Source organism: Alligator sinensis, unplaced genomic scaffold (genome assembly GCF_000455745.1).
Source record: "Alligator sinensis unplaced genomic scaffold, ASM45574v1 scaffold823_1, whole genome shotgun sequence".
Taxonomy (NCBI): Eukaryota; Metazoa; Chordata; order Crocodylia; family Alligatoridae; genus Alligator; species Alligator sinensis.
In genome coordinates, this window is record NW_005842272.1 from 1,393,421 (window position 1) to 1,413,676 (window position 20,256).

The 20,256-nt window shown below is 45.2% G+C and overlaps 1 protein-coding gene across 7 annotated transcripts in view; it reads left to right on the forward strand.

The window, feature by feature from the left end:
* PTPN3 (protein tyrosine phosphatase, non-receptor type 3) overlaps positions 1-20,256 on the forward strand; it is a 306,004-nt gene that overhangs the window by 266,125 nt on the left and 19,623 nt on the right. For 6 of the 7 annotated variants that reach the window (XM_025209236.1, XM_025209239.1, XM_006027902.3 and 3 more), the window contains one exon: positions 5,140-5,268. The exons of the other annotated variant lie outside the window; for it this stretch is intronic. In XM_025209236.1, the coding sequence (XP_025065021.1) occupies positions 5,140-5,268 (129 nt within the window). The remainder of the gene's footprint in view (positions 1-5,139; positions 5,269-20,256) is intronic. 7 annotated transcript variants of the gene reach the window in all.

A 20,256-nucleotide genomic window follows, 5' to 3' on the forward strand; every position in this document is an offset into this window, starting at 1 on the left:
CATAGATTGTAAGCCTGGAAGGGACCTTGGAAGATCAACGGGTCCAGCCCCCTGCACCAACCAGGAAAGATAGCTAGGGGTCAGGTGACCCCAGCAAGGCGACTGTCTAGTCTCCTCTTGAAGATTTCCAGGGTAGGCAATTGCAGCACCTCTGGAGGGAGCTTATTACAGAAGTCTGGACCCCCTGACTGTGAAGACATTTTTCTTAATGTTGAGCCTGAATCAGTCTTCCAGGAGTTTGTGGCCATTACTCCTGGTTTTCCCCTCAGGTGCCCTGGTGGACAGTTGCTTACCAAGCCCTTGATGTACTCCCTTAGTGTAGTGGTTAGCTGCTACCAGGTCCCCTATCAGCCTTCTTTTCCTCAGGCTGAAGAGTCCCAGATCCCTCAACCTTTCCTTCTGTGGCTTCCCTTTTAAGACTCTGATATCTTCTTTGGACTCTCTCAAGCTTGTCCATGTCCTTGTTAAAGTGTGGTGCCCAGAACTGGATGCCGTATTCTAGCTGCAGTCTCACCAGTGCTGAGTAGAGCGGAATTGCTGGAGTTGCATCGATTGATGCGTGCCAGAGTATTATTTGCCCTACTGGCTACAGCATCACACTGCTGGCTCATATCCGTACTGTGGTGTATTATTACCCCCAGGTCCGTTTCCTTCTTGGTGCTAGTCAGTTTGGTGCTGCCAAGCATGTAGGTGTTAGGGGTTGCTTGTCCTGAAGTGGAGCACTTTACATTTTTCAGCATTGAACTTCATCAGGTTCCGATCTGCACCAACTTGCTAGCCTGTCTAGGTCTACCTGTAACTAGCTTATCTTCAAGCATGATCACACTTCCCCATAACCTGGCGTCTTCCATGAACTTGGCCAGTGAGCTCTTCACCCCCACATCCAAATCATTAATAAAGATGTTGAAAAGTACTGGTCCCACTGACCCCTGTGGGACACCACTGCCCACTTCTCGCCAGGATGATACAGATCCATTCACTACTTCCCTCTGCACTTTCTGCATTCCCTCAGCAATCTCAGGTGTAGTCTATCCAGTCCTGCTGACTTGGAGACATTCAGCTGCCCCAATGTTCCCTCACCAGTTCAATACTGACCACTGATTGGCAGTTGCTTCCCCCTGCATCCATCCAATATCTGACCAGTCGGGCAACCACCTGGATTTGCAGGAACAGCAATGCAAAGTATTCATTAAAGAGTTCAGCTTTCTACTGACTGTTGGTATCAACTTTCCTGTCCCATTCTGCGAGGGCCCCACATTTCCCTTGGTGTTCCTCCTGTTCCCTGTATACCTAAAGAAGGACTTATTGCCCTTGATTTCAGTCGCCAACCTGATTTCAGTTGCTGGTCTTGCCTTCCTTATCCTCTCCCTACAAATACAGGCTTTACTCCTTGGTGACTACCCCTTGTTTCCACTGTCTGTAAGCCTCCTTTTTCTTTCTTAAGCATTCCTTGACTCCTCTGGTAAGCCGAGAGAGCTTCCCAGCCCCTTTACCACATTTCTTGCATACAGGAATGGACCTTTTCTGCACTCTGAGGAACGATCACCTTTCCTGAACTCTTCCTCTCCACTCCCTCTTCCCATAGAGTCTCTCGCACTATTTTCCTAAGCATATTGAAGTCCGCCTTCCTGAAGTCAAGCACCTCTACCCTATTGGCTGACTTCCCTGCCCTATGACAGTAGGTAGTGAATTCTATCATTTTATGATCACTATCTCCCAGATTACCCTCAATCCTCAGATCTTCTGCTAGGTCATTCCATTTGGCTAGAACCAAAATCAACAAAGCTTTCCCTATAGTCAGCCCGTTCACCTCCTGTACTCAATAAAGTTCTTCCACTCAGGTCAAAAACCTACGTGACTGGTCAGATCTGGCTGAGTTCTCCTCCCAGCAGATGTCAGGGTAATTGAGGTCACCCATGACAGCCATGTCCCTTGAACGTGCAGCCTCCATCAGTTTTTTGAATGTATAAGTTTCCATAGATGGTAGGGTCAGGAGGGACCTCAACAAATCATTGAGTCTGACCCCCTGCCTAGGCAGGAAAGTGTGCTGGGGTCAGATAACCCCAGCCAGATGTCTATCCAGCCTTCTCTTAAAGACCCCCAGTGTAGTGAAAACTTCTGGGTGTTGACAGTTCTGCTTGGAGGCAATTAAGAGGTCCTTTTTACCCCATTTGACCTTCCTAAATGATGCACAAAAAGCAGAATCTGTCCCCTGAATCTGATCCTTTGATCTTTCTCAAATGTGTGTGGCCCTTAAGCTAAAAAGTTTTGATGCTATTTTAGATACTGTCCTTGCCTTTGGTACTGCCTAGGAAAACAAATCCTTAGTACCTGAGGAACTCTTTCTGGTATTCCTAAATGTTCTAATTTGTTTGCAGTTAATCTCATGATAGACCAACAGAATATTCACCCTGAGCATAATTTACATTATTGTGATGTAAAAACTTCCTTTACTAGTCCCAGTGTAATTTACATCAGTAAACAAAGCACATGTAAAATTAAACTGAGGGTGTGGACAGACAGAATGGTGTGAATGTTCTAAATATTGGAAACCCAAAGAGTCTGGGTGTGCATGCCACTTAAGACCATCTTTAATTTCCTAGAATGTTTCAAATGCATGCCAGGAAAATCAAGTACTATTTTGAGCCAGTCGTGTTGTGAACCAGCAAAATGTTACATGGGGACACAGAGCATTCCACGTCTTGTATCTGGTCAGTCCTTCAGGCATCCAAAAGTGTACCACTTCTCACTCCCTCCCCCCTTCCCCCAATTTATGCAGGCAAGGGGCTGCTCTGGAATGTCTCTGGTTCAAACCCCCCACTCCTAGCTTCTCTCCCCCACTGGGGTATGCATACCACAATGTGGGAGCAGAAGCAGGGGCTGATTTTAAGTCCCCACATCAGGAAAGTAACCCATCCTCGGCTCCTGGTCCTGCCACCTACTACCTGCTCCCTTCCCCTCCATGCTCAGCAGCACCCTCCTCCCATTCCCCAACTCCCCTGCCCACCACTGCCACTGTCCTTGCTGTCCCCCACTGGTCCAGGGGGCCTTTGGCTCCAGAGCTGGAACTGCCTGTTTCCAACTGGGAACAGCAGAGGTAGGGGTGAGTTCCTCCTCTCTGACCAATCCTCTGGGTGTTCCCTGCAAGCATGGGGAGGGGGAACCCACCCACAGCTGCTGTACCTGACTGAAGCAGAGTAGAGGTGGCTCTGGAACCTTACCCCCATCAACTGGAAATAATAGGGATGGGAAGAAGGGGATGTACTGCCAAGGATGGAAAGGGAAGAGGAGAGAGATTCTTACCCTCTGCCTCCACAGCATGGTCTGCTGCTCCCACAGCCTGGTCTGAAAGTGTGGTGTATCCATGTCACTGCACCCCTTATGGATCTGTCCTTTCCAAGTGCTAGGAGGCTGTATGGTCTACTGGTTGTGGTTCTGGGAAGGGTGCTACATGCTCCGGGTCTCCCCAAGATCTCTGCAGCTCTTCCACACATGCTTAGACAGCCACAGTGTCAATTTCATTTCCTTGCTATGCTAGGGACAGACATTCAAAAAGCCTGAGCCTGAATTGATTCAGTCTTTTCAGGGTAGTCTAACCTGCCTAGATTGAATCAGTTTGTAACTGGACAGACTTTCCCTCTGGACTGAGGAAATGCAGGCACTTGCCTGCTGTGGCTCAGGCTGGAAGCCGGGAGGTGCTAGAGCAGCCCTCACTTCCCTTTCATCCCCCAGTCAGCACTCTGAGGCAAATGGTGGGTATGCAGTGCATGCATCCGTTGATGATACAACCTCCCTCTCCCTGCTTCTTCATACTGTCTGCAAATCTGACAGGCGAGAGAGCCAGCAGGGGGCTGATGATACAGCAGTTATTAGCCCATCAACAAAACAAAAGCCTCTCTCTCTAGTTCAAGCATTTCTGAAACAGCTTTTTTTAGGGAAGGAACAGAAAGACATTACCAGCTGACCTGTTGATTAGCTCCAAAAAGCCCTAAGTGAACACTGTCCTGTCTGCCTTTGTCCTGTCCCAGTGAAATTGGACATGCGCACGCACACACATGCGCACATGCACACACACACGCACCTCTCAGCATTAGCTAATGTATCTCATGCGTAGGCTCTGTGGGGCCTGGGGTCTGTGTTGTGGGAGATGGGAGCTAAGGAGGGGGGGAATCCCTGCTCAGGCAGCAGGTGGTGAGGGATGGGGTGGGTCAGGGGGGAGCCAAGCAGACCTTTCTGTGCCTGCATGGAGCAGAGAGCACAGCCCAGGGCTGCAAAGTATCTGGGATGCTGGGGGACTCTGGTTTAAGTTAAACCAGGAAGGGGTCTGGGACAGACATTGCATAAAATGGTTTGACCCAAATCAGTGAAGTCTGATACTACATTCAACCAAGTTTATCTTAAACTGGTTTCAGCCTTTTCAAAACTGATGTGTGTGCACTGAACTTTTGTTCTTTTAAAGGTTTAAACCAGTTTCTGATAACTTAAACCGTTTATGTGTAATGTCTGTCTCTAGCCCTAGAAACCCTGCACTCTGGCGTGCCATGCTTATTTGGGGTAAGGGGGAGAAATGGAGGGGTTAACAGGGGTTGGCTTATAATTGGCAAAAAGATTGATTCCACCTGCAAGGATGGGTATTATCTACCACCTCTTACGTGGTATAGCTGTTTCTTTACACTGCTCTAGGCAGCGTGGGCCAACCTTTTTTGTAGGCATGCTACAAATTAAGCCTGCACTCTCCCCAAGTACCACCCTGATCCCTTTTCTCTGTTTTTTGCTCTTCCCCAATCTGCCAAATGCCACACAGAGAGGCTGACTGTCGTTTGTGGCAGACATACTACAGGTTGGCCACCCCTGCTCTAAAGAATGACCAGCTGAGGTTTTTTTTTTTTTCTTGTACAGGTTTAAATTACTACACAGAACAAAAGTCTGTGGAGAACTGGATCTGATATGTCATGCTGATCTCAGATCCTGATTAAAACCACTTCACTAGCCAAACAGGAATAGCTGTAATACTCTTCTTAACACTCTGAGTATTGGCCTGCAATGAAAGAGCTAGGACATAGCGGTGCCCTTTTAAGTAAAGGTCAAAGTATTAATTTTAAGCTCATGATATGTACTTTACTGCCTTTTTCTTTGCAGACTAAATGTCATCAGTATTGGCCTGATCCACCAGAAATAATGGAGTATGGCAACTTCCGTGTCAAATGCCAGTCTGAGGATTGCACTATTGCCTATGTTTTTAGGGAAATGGTGCTTACAAATATTGAGGTAAGTGCCTGCTGTGGCATAGGCTTGAATAATACTTTCACAGTGGTATGAAACACTTCTGAAAGGTAGATTATTGTAGCAATATGAGATGAAAGTACAAGCATGTTTATCTTTTAATGGCTTTAAGAGGGGAGAGGGCGCTCCTGCTTGAAACAGTGCATCAGTAGCTACCATCTAACTGTTATATCTTCACAGAGGCATAACTGGCCAGTATTGTGCTCTAGGTGGTAGTAGCACCTGGTACAGGAGCAGCAGCCAGAGTTTGCTGCTGTGGCAAGAGGGGGGAGATGTTACTTCCTGTTCCTGGCAAAATGTATGTGGCCAATTAAATACCAATATTTGGCAGCAAAAAAGGAAGTGAAATGTCCCCCTGGCAGCAGCGAACCTCCAGCAGCTGTTCCTGTATCATGTGCTGCTGCTTTCTCCACCCTTTTGCCAGAGCTGGAGCCACTGCAGGGAAGGTGCAGTGTGTGGGGAAAGGGGTGGGGATAGAGAGGGGGAAAGAGATGAAGCACCCCTCAGCTCCATTCCAGTACCCCCTCTTAGGCAGCACCCAGATCTCATGTCTCTCACCAACCCATTGTTTTGCTATTGTATCCGTTTGATCTTATAGTGACGCGAGTGAGCTAAATCACTGTAACTTTGACTTTGAATGAAAAAGGGTTAAAGTTGCAGTGTTTTCTATACTTGTACTGTCATAGGATATTGCAGTCATAACAGTTGCATCCTCAAGTTACGTTTTCACTTTGATCATACTAAATTTGGTATGTGAAAGGGTGGTAAAGTTAGAACGTGCAGTTGCATGTTATGGGTTAATACCTTTTTTTGCCTGCACAGTTCTGACTTGCTAGAAGGCTCTATCCCTGTGGGTGGGGTGCTGGAGGGTGTGCATCCTGGGAAATTGCTAGTTTTCTCTCCCTGGAGCAGACTGAAGTTACCCTAGCACAAGTTAGGTAGCATGGCTCAGAGTGAACCCTCTCCTGACAGGGCATAATTTTGAGATGCTCAGAGGGCACTTAGCAAGAGTTAACAAGCTCCAACATGCAGACATTCACATTTTAAGTACCATTAGTATGGTCTAAGTGTAACATATAACTTCAACTTTATATTGTTCCCTTGGATATTGCTACAGTTGTTATGTCTGCCTATATCCTAATATCATATGAATTGGTACATTTTGATTAGGTTTCTACATGGGCTCCCCAAAGCTAAATGATTCTGCAGAACCTTCTAGTGAGTTGAAGTGTTAAAGGGGTAGTCAAATAACTAATTTAAGCCTCTTTTATTATTACTGTTACTATTGAGATATGTGACAGAAAAGCTGAGTATTTAAAGTGGCTCTCTACAGATACAGGAGGCATAAATTCAAGCTTCACACTGGACCTCTGCTGAAGGCTGACCTCTCTGTAAATAAGTACCTTTTTATTTAGGCTGGGAAGCCAAAGATGGCCAGAAGCAGTGCCAGCTATGTCCGTACACTGTGTGTAATTGGCTACAGAACCTGGTGTGCCTTAACCACGCAAGCCTGATAACCCATCTTGGCTAAGGCAAACCCTTGACCATGGTGATTCTAATATACAACATCTTTGCAGTCCATTCTGCTTCACAGACACTAATACATTTAATTTTGGGGATTTTTTTTCCTTGTCCTAAGCAGGGTTTGAGAGATGCTGACTCTAGGGTATAATTAGGTTTTTAACTCCATCCTAATTTTGTTCCTTCAAAATTAAACAACAAGCTACTAATTCTGTCCAACACCTCCATAAGGCAATTAGCAGAAAAAGCCAAATATTGTAACATTGCTTTGAGGGAAGAATCTTTAGCACCCCTGTGATTCCAATTCAACTTTCAAAAAGCAGCTTGAATACTTTAAAATTTATGTAAAGTGTTTTATGCTTCATTTGGTAATATATTGTTCTAATGAAAAAGCTGGCAAATGGGTGTGCAAGTCAAATACCTGAAGCATTTATATAGATGAGCTTGCACTCCAAAGTTCCCATTAAACTTCTTGTAATTTCAGTTAATTTCAACCAGTTGGATTCCTGACCATTCTCAATTAGCCTACTGTCTCCTCCAACATGTAAGATAGCAAATTATCTATATAGGATACATAGTGACCAGATTTTTAATTAAATGCTAAATATGAATTGGAAGTTGTTCCTTTTGAACTTGTTTTACTTTTGGGTATTGATTGAAAAACATCTTTTAAACATCTATCCAGTTCATGGCTGTCTAGTTGGGTAAGCTGTTACTGAGTTTGCTAGTAACACTAAAAAAAATCAGGTCTTACAGAAGTTATGTTTCTACCTTTTATGTTTTAATGATATGAAAGCAAAGCCATTTAGTCCCATAAAGTATGATATATGTTGTTAATCTATTGAATAGACTGTATTTGACTATAAGGGGTTTGGAGGTTTTCTGTTTGGTTGTTCAGTGCCAAGTACAAATACCTACATTAGTGTCAATATGGGAAATGTCTTTAAACTGTATTGATTTATATTAACATTACCTAGCGATGGGACATAAACAGGTTATAAAACACTAATGACCATAAGTGCCATTGTTCTACTTATTGTCCTACTAGTGATAAACATGAAATGCCAGCAAAAGATCATTTTATTTCATTTTTAAAATAGAGTTATAGCAGTGCTTCAGGGCATGTCTAGACAAACATTTTTATTCCTGGAACTCAAGTTAATTCACTGCCAATTAACTTGATTTAGCTAACACTAGCATTTTTAGCATAGATTCACCACCAACTTTGTTCAAGCTAAAATGTAAAATGTCTGTCCTGAAACATGAGATCATGGAACATCTACATTAGTATTCAGAAACAGCTAAGTGGTTGGCTAATTGCGTTAACTGGTGATCAGCTTGATTTATAATAGATGCATAGCATCATAGGAAAGTAGAGCTGGAAAGAGACCTCACACCATCATCTTGTCCAGCTCCCTGCTCAAGGCAGAAACATCCCTGACTAAAGCATCCCAGCCAAGCTTCTGTCCAACCTACTCTTGAAAATTTCCAGGGATGTAGATTCCACAACTTCTCTAGGTAACTTGTTCCAATGCTTGACCGCCTTCATGTGCAGAGGTTAGGGACAGACATTACACATAAACCGGTTTAAGTGATCAGAAACTGGTTTAAACCTGTAACAGAACATAAGTTCAGTGCATATAAACCAGTTTCAAAATGGCTGAAATTGGTTTAAAATCAACCTGGTTGAATGTAGTATCAGACTTCACTGATTTGGGTCAAACTGGTTTATGCAGTGTCTGTCCCAAACCTCTTCCTGGTTTAATTTAAACCGGAGTCCCCCAGCATCCCAGATGCTTTGCAGCCCTGGGCTGGGCTCTCTGCTCCAGAGAGCAGAGCTGGCCCCGCTCCCCTGCTCCCTAGCTGGACCTCCAAAGGAGATTGCAGGCACAGCAGGGTCTGTCTGGCTTCTCCCTGCCCCTCCCCACCCCCTCCAATTGTTGCTGAAGCAGAGATTTCCCCCTCCCTCCCTCCTATCTCCTACAGCACGGATCACAGCCCCACGGATGTGGTATACTAGCTAATGCTGAGAGGTATCTGTGTGTGTGTGTGTGTGTGTCTCCAATTTCACTGGGACAGGACAAAGGCAGACAGGACAGTGTCCACTTAAGGCTTTTTGGAGCTAATCAACAGGTCAGCTGGTAATGTCCCTCTGTTCCTTCCTTGGAAAAAGGTGTTTAAGAACTCGAACTAAAGAGAGAGGCTTTTGTTTTGTTGATAGGCTGATAAATGCTGTTGTTAGCCCCCTGCTGGCTCCCTTGCCTGTCAGGTTTTCAGACAGTATGAAGAAGCAGGAAGAGGGAGACTGTATCATCAACAGATGTATGCACTGTCCACACCCCTTTTGTCTTAGAGTGCTAGCCAGGGGCTGGGGTCTGGCAACACTCCTACTCCTTGAGCAGTGAGCGGGGAAAAGCCTGGGACTGTGCAGGCAGGGTGGGGGTTTACACCCCTCCCTAATCAGAGCATCCTGCCAGGGTGTGGCCATGCTCCACCCCCCTCAGCTCAGCATTGTGGAAGGGAAGTGAGGGAGGCTCTAGCAGCCCCGGGCTTCTAGCCTGAGCCACTGCAGGTATGTGCCTGCATTTCCTCCATCCAGAAGGAATGTCTTTGCAGTGGCAAGCTGATTCATTCAAGGCAGGTTAGACTATCCTGGTAAGATTGAATCAATTCAGTCTCAGGCTTTTTGAATGTCTGTCCATAGCCAGAAAGTAGTTCATCCTAATATCCAATCTGAATTTCCTCTGCTGCAGCATGAGACCATTTGCATCTAGTCCTCTTACCTCTAGCCGCAGAGAAGAGCTCACCTCTGTCCCCTCTATCATTGCCCTTCAGGTATTTGAAGACAGTTCTCTCATCTTCCTTCCGTTTTCTCTTCTTTAGACTAAATAACCCACACTATTTTAGCTTTTCAGCGTAAGACATGCTTTCCCAGGCCTCTAATAAGTTTTGTTGGTCTCTGAAAGACTTTGCAATCTGTCCACATCCTTCTTGAAGTATGGTTCCCAAAACTGGACTCAGTACTTCAACTGAGGCCACACCAATGCTGAATAAAGCAGAAGAATCACTTATCTTGATTTGCAAGTGACACTCCTGTTAATACAACCCAATATACTGTTGGTCTTTCTTACAGCAAGAGCGGTGTTGGCTCATACTCCACTTGTGGTCTACTGTAAACCCCTATGTCCTTTTCTATAGTTCTGCAGCCTAACCAGTCATCCTCCAGTCTGTATTTGTGCATACAATTATTCCATCCCAAAGTGCAGTTATTTATTGATGATACAGAACTTTCGTTTAGTCTACATTTGTTTAGATTGTTAACAAGTAGGGATCTGGGTTTTTCATTTCCCATTGGAGGAGGAGCAAACCATGGATTTTACCTGTTACTGGAGGCAAACAAGAAATTCATATTTTACTGGGGAAACCTGTGGATTTTTGCAGTTTTGTGACAAGCCCTTTGCAGACTGGCAGAGTTCCAGGTGGCTGGGAGGGAGTGGGAAGAGGGTGGTCAGGAAGGGGGACACCATGTTCATGTAGATACACATGGTCCCAGGCAGCTTGGAGAACAGCTCCCACAGATAAGTTGGCGGGTGGGGGAGTTGAGCAGGGATAGGGCTGGGACTGGGACTGGGGCTGGGGCTGCTGCCCAGCTGGGTAGTCCTTGGGGCTTGGAGCCTAGGTCTGCAACGTGTGGCCACAGGGCCCCATCAAAGAGTGGGACGGGGCTGCAGACAGCTCGTCTGGAGGATGAAGGGGGTGGGGCCGGCTCCCCACTGCTGTGCGTACTCCCGGGGGAAGGGGGGACCCATGCCCCCCACATATGTGTATGGGGCAGGGGTGGGCATGGACTGCCCACTCCTGTGGGCCCAGGTTGGGGGGGGGTGTGGAACCGGCTCCCCACCTCTGTGTGTACTTCCAAGAGACAGGGAGGGACCCATGCCCTCCAGATCTGTGTGTGGGGTGGGGGGTATGCGCTGCCTACTTTAGGCTCGTGCTCCCCTCTCTGCTGCCTACCTGCAGGGCCTCTACAGCCCAGCACATGTGACCTGGTGCTGCAAAGAACAGTGGATCTGTGCAGAAAGCTGCCTGCTGCTGCAGGCTCCATGCTGTGATGGCCCCTGCGCGCAACCCCACACTATCACTCCCACTGCAGCTGACAGGCAGGGGACACCTCGCTAGGGCACAGTGAAGGCAGCTTCCTGCGCAACTCTGCTGGTCTCTGCAATATCAGGTTGCACACACTGGCCTGCGGAGGCACCAGGGGTGGGCAGCACGTAGGAAGCCTGCAGCATGCAACCCCCACCCTGTGCACAGATGTTTGGGGCACAGGTCTCCCCTACCCCCCCAGGAGTGCACCCTGCAGTAGGGAGCAGTCCCTCCCCCCACCCGAGCCCAGCAGGCAGGCAGCAAGGGGGTGGAGGGGCTGGGATCCACTCTGCTGCAGCAGCCACCACCTTCTACCAGGGGCAGGAGGCTGCAGAACTGGGTCCCTGGCCCTGTAGCTTTGGCAGCTGGGAACCCCCTCCGGCAGGGCTGGGGGAACAGGATCTGGGGGAGGTGAGGGGCACCAGCAGGACTGTGGAGGTTGTGGGGGGCAGTGAGAGGTAGCAGGAGCAGGGCTGGGGGAGTTGTGAGGGGGAGTGAGGGGTACCAGCAGGGCCAGGGGGCTGTGGGGAAGAGTGAGGGGTACTAGCAAGCGTGGTGGGCTGTGGATGGGGGGTGAGGGGCACTCCAGGGACCAGGGGAGCTGTGGGGGTGGCTTTCATTTTAATCATGGATTTTTGGGGGGTTTATCAGATAATTTAGGATTTTATTATCAGGGAAACCCAGGATCCCTGTCAATCAGAATGTCACGGAAGTGAGGAGCTATAAGCATAAGAAGTAAGCTGTGTTCTTAACTCATGCTCACTACCGTGTGACAATTTATATGAAGTAAACTTTCAGAGAAGGCCAAACGGTTTGTAGTTTTTACAGAAGTTAGCCAGTTGAGTTGAAGTCTAGTCTTCAACTTGCTGAACTGAATAAAGAGGAAAAAACATCATCTTCCCTGGAATTTCACTTCTGGTTAGCTGTTATGTATTAACTAACACAAGTTTAGAATTTGTTATTCCTTGTGAAGACGCACCCAGTTGTATAGTTTGTCTTACTAGGTAAAATGATGTGTTTTTTAGCTTGCTAATTAAGTATTGTGTAGGCAATTGTCAGTTTAATTCATGTTAACAAGCTGAGGAAAGCTGGTTCTCAGGATTTTTAGTTCCACCAAAGTGGAACTAGTTTGTCTTCTCTAGGACTGTAAAGTTTTTTAGATAACCCACGTTAAAAGTAGCTTCTTTTTACATAGTAAAGAATGGACTGAAGATGTTAATGTACTTTTTCAAGACTGAAAACCACTCAGTACCCAGCAATCTCAGCAGAACACCTTTAAAAATCTGACCCTACAAGAAAAGGTAGTGGATATTTGGGGCTTAAAGATAAAATAGGGAGTTGCAGGAAGTGGTCAACCTATTACCTATAGGTCAGCTTACAAAACAGTATACGTTTCAAAAGATTGATGTAGCATATGGGTGTTTTTTGTTAAGACCATGATTTGTGATTAGGGGAGAGAGTTTACAAAGCTTTCAGTCTGTACAGGAAGCTACAGATATTTTGTTGCTATCTTTGAAACCTATAGGAAGTCTGCTGTGAAAGCAAACAGACCATTATATTACGAGAACTAAAGTGAGCATCATTGCATCTGTCCTTATGAAGACAAATAGACTTTCCAACTATGTGTCACATGAGGTTTGATTTCCAATAGGAAAGCATTTCTATAAAAGACTGAGTAGTTGTGCTCAGAATTAAGTGGCACAGATTCCAAATTTGCCTCTAGAGAAAGCTAACTCATAGGGAAACTCTGTTAAATGTAGCCTGTGACCTTTGTGTGAGTTGTATGTAATCAAAAGTGCTGGTGAGCTATAGGCTTCTTGGGATTTTTCTGTCCCACTATCTTATTCCTTTCATATCTGTAGTCTCAGATCAGCAGATGGCTACTGGAAAAATGTGAAATATTTGTATCCTTTCCTAATCTCTAAGCATTGTGGATAAAATGTAGACTAATTATTTGCCTTCCCATTCTGAGACAAAGATTGAAATCTAGCCTTGAGACAAGGGTGAAAGAAAAGCACATAAACTAAATACATTAAATGGTTTAAAACCTCTTTCGGGGTTCTGACCACTAGCAGATCAAGGAAAGGCAACTATGAGAATGGCTTACTAGTGGTATAATTCACTACTTCCTGCTGTATTTTATGTATGGAATGAATATTTATTTTCATTTTGTACATATTGCAAAAGAGAGAGGCCTGGGGAAGGCAGTTTTGTTATGTTTTTACATCAAACCTTTCCTGTTATGGCACATACTTTATTGTTGCAGTTTTTGGGCATTCTCTGTTGACTTCAGCTGGGTATGACCAGATGTTGACACGGAACATATCACAATGTTAACAAGGAGGGTGTAAAACATACTACTTTCAAAGATTGAAGAATTCTTTTTTTTTTTTTTTTTAAAGTAGTGAGTGCCAGAAAAGGCTTCTTAAAATTTTTAAACATATGCTGAGAATTGTATTAATTATAAATCATTCAACCAAAAATGAAAGAACCTAAAATGTTTAAAAATGGATTTAATTTCACCCAGTAGAAGGTGCTTATATTATTGCTATAACGATCCATGTACACCACAAGTGAGAGTTGACATTTTATAAATAACCAAGTAGAGGTGATTAATTATGATGATCCCTTGTATCATAATGTAGACCATTTAGCATGACTTTTTGCACTATGGCAATGCAAATGAGAAAAAAAGAGCTGCTTTTTTAATTTTACAATTTATCACTGCACCTGGATGTCACAGGAATGGAGAAAAATGTTTGCAAAATAAAATTAACTTAGCTATCCTAAACTATTCAAATTTGAAGTAGTAAAAAAAAATTAAAAATCAGGATTTTTGAAATGGAATGATACCTGCATTTGTGTCTCCTTCTTTCACACATCCTCACGCAGATTAGTTAGTTCTCACCAGTTGTATTTTTTGCATCTAAATGTTTGGAAACACCCAAGCCCCGGTAAGTAATTGGAGCAGTTTGTGTGAGTTAAATGGAATAACAGGCTTCTGCAACTAAAGAAGAAAGTATTGTGTGTGCAAGGGTGAAATTTATTCTTGAGTTTTATCCTGCTCAAGTGTAGTGGAATTTGGGCTTGTTGACCAGAAAGAGGATATATTTTTAAAATCAAATGATTATTCTAGTGATAAAATAATACAATTATCAGTCATCTTGGGAAATCTTAGCCAAAAGTTATTGTATGTAGAGGAGAAGGAAAATGTTAAAAGAAAAAAATATTGAAGCCCTGAGGAATCCTGGGATATTTAGCAAAAGAAGGGACTAAGTAAAACAGAAAATTGATGATTGCAGTGATAAAAGGGATCTTGAAAGATCTTTTATTCTAGACATGTCATGGGACAAGGTCCTGCAGGATGGCCGTGATCTCCCCAAGGCCCCCTTATACCATGTCAAGTTGGCCCAATGGGCCCCCTCGATTCTCGCCTGTCACGTCTTTGATGGTAACTATATAGTAGGGAGGCTGCCTTTACATCCTCTTTGACACGGTTTGCTGTACTCTCTCTAATCCCATGGGCTCCTGGACCCCTTGTGGATCCCGTTTACAGTGGGTGTTTCGGAGCACCCTAGCCTTATGGGCTATGCGTGGCTCCAACCACCCCTTTACCACGCCCTAAGCCTCGCAGATGGTACCGACGTTGCTTGGTCTGGGCCTTGTTGTAATTTGGCCTCCTTGTCCTCCCTGGGCTCTCCATGGCCCAGTCTCGCTCCATGCCTTCACTGGCACTTGGGCTCTCCGCAGTCCAGTCTCGCTTCGCACCCCCTCTGGCGCTTGGGTTGGTGCACCCCCAATGCTGCGCCCTCTCTGGTGCTTGGGTCTCCATGCTGCCATGGGTCCCCTATGAGGCCTCCTCCCTCCCCTAATAGCCTCATCCAAGCCACCGGTCTTAAACAGTAAACAAAACACAAGCCCCTGGGCTATAACATAAATTCCAGCCACCCAGCTATACCCTCATTCAAGCCACACCAGGGGTGCTCTGTCCCTCACCAGTATCAGAGGCTGTACCTGCAGTCAGGCCTCTCCCCTTTACTTGCTGTGGGAGAACTCCTTCCCCCTTGGCTGCTGGCAGGGAACTACCTTCCTGGTCTCAGCCCCGGGGTTTATATACGAGCCAGGCCCTGCCCCTTCCGGTCAGCTGACCACTGACAGGTGTGGGCCACTAGCTCGTTCTGGCTCCCCTGATAACCAACAGTTGGGCTTCCACTTCACTGCTAGGGCTTTTCCCCTAGCAGTTTCAGCTTTTTAGAGGAGCAGGGCACCCTAGTGTCTTGTGACAGACGGATTTGCTGGTGGATGTCCATGAGCTAATAAAAAAGTACAATTCCTAGTACTTTTCATTTCAAGCCATTTCCACTTGACCTGAGTCAATTTATCATTTATTCCCCACTTCCCCCAAAAAAGCTCCAAATCCTACCGTATGTTACCTAGCGCAATATTTGATGCTGTTGATAGTCATCACTGACTGCTCTCCTGGTATGTTCCTTTAGCACTCATCCGTATGATTCGGACTGGAATTGTAAATGAAATCTAAATCATGCTACTAATTCTCTGACTTCTTTAGAATGAATCAGAGTTTCATGTAGCCTGTGTGCTCAGATTCACATATACTTTACTTTCTCCAATTAATGAGAGCAAAAAAGATGAAATTGCAATATGTATAATTGCTGCAATAACTCATCTCCCTGAGAAAAATACTGAATGAATACCCTAAATTTACAGAAAAAACTTAAAACATTTTTTTCTATGAGCTGCCTTCTGCCTATACTCACGTGTGGGATTCATTTCTGCGATCACTGTGTTTTGGTCATGTTCAGAAGAGCTATGTTTATGAGCCAGAAAGCAGTTATATCACCAACCAAGCTCTTTCCTGCAACGACAGCTCAGAGCTGGGGATCTCAAATCACTGGGCACATCAATCTGTCCCATCCATCTATTCTTACTGAGACCCAAAGTTCAGTTTTTTGGGTATGGGAACTTTTCTTTCCTCGCCTAGAGTGATTTTTGGAAAGTTGATTCCAAACTTCCTTGATTGTTGTTTTATAGTTATTTACCTGATTAGTGTTAATTGTCACGGTTGCACATTTAGAGTTAAATTCTGTTACACATTTACACATGTAACTGAAATGTTTGGCCCTTCATCACTGTTAGGGTTCTATTTCTGTGATGGGAATAGGGTGATCCAGGTACAGGTGTACCTTGTGGAAATTGAAACAGAAGAGGAGGGTCTTTCCAGCTTTTAGCCCAAATACCCTAGTGGTTAGAGCATTTGCACAGGAAATGGAAGACCCAAGGTGTAGCCTTCCCTGTTACCCACCTCTCAGCAAAGTGTTTTAACCATCAGGGCATGGGCATGGCATTGCTCAGAACACTCTCCAGCCCTTGTCTTGAAATTGGTCTACTGGGCAGCCAGGAAGGGAAGATACGTTGGGTCAGGAGAAAGAGAGCAATCTAGAAGAAAGATGACACAGTGAGGTGGTTGCTGTCTTGGAAGGGAGGAGGACCTAGGTTCTGGTTCCTGCCGCTAATGGCTGTTCTGTACCTTGCATTTCATATTCCTTGGATAAAAAGGATAAATAGTAGTGGGATAGCTTCTGCCCAGCAGGTGAACTGCATGGATCCTACTCCTTTGGCATCAAATAGATCTTTGCTAGGCCATAGAAATTCTGTGGCTAGAAATGGAATCCAGTGATGTTGGATCATCTGTCTGCCTTGCAAATGGGTAGGGCAAGCTGACAGTATCTTCAGAGTTAGGCAGATCAGGAAACTGAGGTGGTTTTGAGCTGAGTCTTATTATTAGAACACATACTCTGCATTAGCATAAAGGACTTACATGGCACCACCCAGGAAAACGTCACACTTCTAGAAAATGAGTGAAAATTAATGAAGTGATGCCGTCCAAAGTGTGACAGCAGTGTGAATTTTCCCCATTTGTTTCAAACTGAGCAATGATGGCAGCTAATATTTAAGTGTCAGTATCACTATTGTGCTGTTGCTGAAAACTTAGAAGACAGAGAGCATTGTGAAGATTTTTTTTAATCTCTTACACCTCATTTTGACACCATGGGTGTGGACAGATGTTTGTTTGTGGTGCCTTAGCACTTTATCACTACAAAAACTGTGTGCTGTGGGGGTATACAGACATTCCAGTGTAAGCGTTTGAATGAGGAAAGGCTGATAGCAAGTAAGGATTTACTAAGAGCAAATTGTGACAAACAAACTTGATCTTTAACAAAATAACTACTTGGGTAGATGAAGGGAATGTAGTACATATAGTGTATCAGGACTTCAGTAAAGCTTTTGACAAAGTCCCATTTGACCTTATAAACGAGTTGGAAAAGTATGGGCCTGACAAAACTATTGTAAGGTGGATAGACAACTGGCTTGATAGCCACAAGCAAGGTGTACTTATAAATGGATCCATGTCAGAATGGCTAGAGATTTCAACTAGAGTCCTACAAGGATCTGTCTTGGCCAATGCTTGCTGTTTATTAATGATTTGGATGCTAGTATAGAAACCTTCTTGAACAACTTTGCAGACAACACTGAATTGAGAAGGACTGCAAATATGTCAGAGAACAGGAGTGTATTTCAGAAGGATCCTGGCTGATTGGAAAGCTGGGCTGAAGCTAAAGTTCAATGCTTACAAATGCAGACCTCAGGAAGTATAACCAAAAACACAAATACAAAATGAGTGATACTTGGCAGCCCTACAGAGAAGGATCTAGGAATCTTGGTGGATTACAGACTCAATATGACTCTGCAGTGTAATGTCATTGCACAAAAGGTGAATGAGGTTTGGGCTGCATCACTAGAAGCATTAGATGCAAAACACGGGATGTGATATTTACTTGGAGCAGGTTAGACCTCATCTAGAGTATTGTGTGCAGGTTTGAATTTCACATTTTTTTAAAAGGACATGGAGAAGTTATAGAGGATTAAGGGTGGGCAACAAAAAAGATAAAGGGCTTGGAAGGCAGGTCATACAAGGAGAGGTTGAAAGAAATACTTGTAGGCATGTTCAGTTTGCAGAAAATGTGCTTAAGAGAGGACGTGATAGCAGCCTTCAAATACTTGAAGGGCTGCCATAAAGAAGAGGGAAAATATCTCTATCACTCTCTGCAGAAGACAGAACACAGACTAGTGGCTTGAAGTTGAGGTTTAGATTGGATATCAAGAAAAACTTCACCGTTAAAAGAGTGAGGAAATTAAATGGACTGCCTTAGGGAAGTTGTTGAATCTCCATCACTGGAGGTGTTCAAGAAGAGGTTGGACAAGTATTTGTCTAGGAGTAGCTATGTTTGTGCTTTACTGTGGGTTTTCCCCATGTTTCTGGAATTCACTGGTTACCACATGGGGTTGAGAGAGAATTTTTCCCCCCTCCTCTTACTACGTGTGTCAGAATTTGTTCTTTGTTTTGCTTTGCTTTGTTTTGTTTTGTTTGTTTTGTTTTCCCATTTGGAAGCATTGGGTGTTGGCTGCAGCCAATGCTGAGGATTTTGACTGGGGTATGCCAGTGTACCTCCTGGGACTTGAATCTGGAGGTTTGAGGCTAAAGGGTCTTGTCCCTCTGCTTAGGGTTGGACTGATCACCATATTTGGGGTCAAGAAACAATTTTGCCCCATGGTTGGGGTCAGATTGGTACAGACTGTGGGGGTTTTTTGCCTTTCTCTGTAGCAGGCAACATGGCCCTATTCCTTGGATTTCTTGAACATATTTTCACAACCTTTGTAGCCACAAGATATTGGCTGCTGTGGCCCCCTTCCTTACCTGTGGTAAACCAGGGCTTTATGCCTTGTGTTTTGTAACAGAGTTGACTACGTAATGTACCACGGTGGGCTGTCTAAGACCCATCTGCTTTCCCTCCCTCCTCCCCTCCAAGAGGGAGGGAGGGAGCGTGGAGGACTGCATAATGCTAAAGGTCCAAAGGATGCCCTATAGCACTACATTTAACTAAAAAAGTATTACACGTGGTGCTACAAAATATCCTGCTATAAAAAAGATGTCTTTGAAAGAGAAACAATTCTGTTATGGATCTGCTACTTTTATTGTGCTTCTGACAGTGTGAATGATGCCTGTATTTTTTTTTCCTTTTTGTGGACATTTAAAGCATTAGAAGTGTCCATGGCCCATGAGACAATGCTTGGGAGCATAACCACTCATCATTTTCCAGGTTGACCAGTAAACCACAATACACTTCCCCAAATCACTGAAAAACAGGTTTTAAAAAGTTACACAAAGGGCACATCTACATGAGACATGTTAATGCGCATTAGCCTAATTTAATGCGTGTTAAGAGCATGCATCAACACATGCATGCCCTTAATGCACATTAAAAATGATGAATTTGGGCTAATCGCGTCAAAATTTGATACCTGAAAATGCGTAGCCTGCCACACCCCTGGGGAGGAGTGTGGGAGCAAATGCAGGTATCAAATTTAGACACGATTAGTTAAAGCGCATTAACACATGTGTAGACACGACCCATCACTAATTTTATTGCTGGGTCTGCCCAACCACTAGGGGCCTCCTGGTTGGCCACCTCTCCTCCCTCAGGGCTGGGCTGCTCTCTGGCATCCCCTAGCTGCAGGCTATAAAAGCCTGCAGCCATTTTGTGCCCTGGGGCATACATCACAGGAGCCTGGAGGAGCCTGTTCCCTCCCCAGGAGCTCAATAGGCTCCGTGTGCCCCCCTGGACAGGCTGCAGACAGTCTCTGCCTGGCCTGTCCTCCTCCAAAACTGCTGCTTGGCCACAGGTGAGTGTTGCAAAGGGCTCCAGCTTGCTGCACCCCTTGCCCAGCCCTAAGACCCCCACAGTGCTACTGCTTGGCTGTCTCTGGCTGCAGGGCCAGCACCTGCTCCCACTCACCCCCAGCTATCTCCTACGCTTGGAGGTCCTATGGTGAAGTGTCTCTGCCATGCAGCTCCCAGTCCCTGACCATGCCCTTGGCTTGGGCACTTGTGGCAACCATCCAGGGCTGACCATGCAGGGACAGCTGCACAAAGGCCCAGAGAGGCAGAACGGGATGACCATATTGTCATCCTCCACTATGTTGAGCCCCAGCCCCACCCATCTGCACATACCCATACCAACTGCCAGGGCCCCCATCTGGATCTGAGAGGAGGTGCGCAACTTTGTGGTGCTCTGAGACCGAGCTGATGTGCAGAGGCAGTTAGCACGGAGCAGGTGCTTGAATGTCCACATTTACGAGGCCCTGTCGGGCAGGGTGCAGGAGTGAAGGCACTCTCTGTTGGCACAGCAGCGCCACGTAACTAAAACCCATTTAAATGTGTTTGAG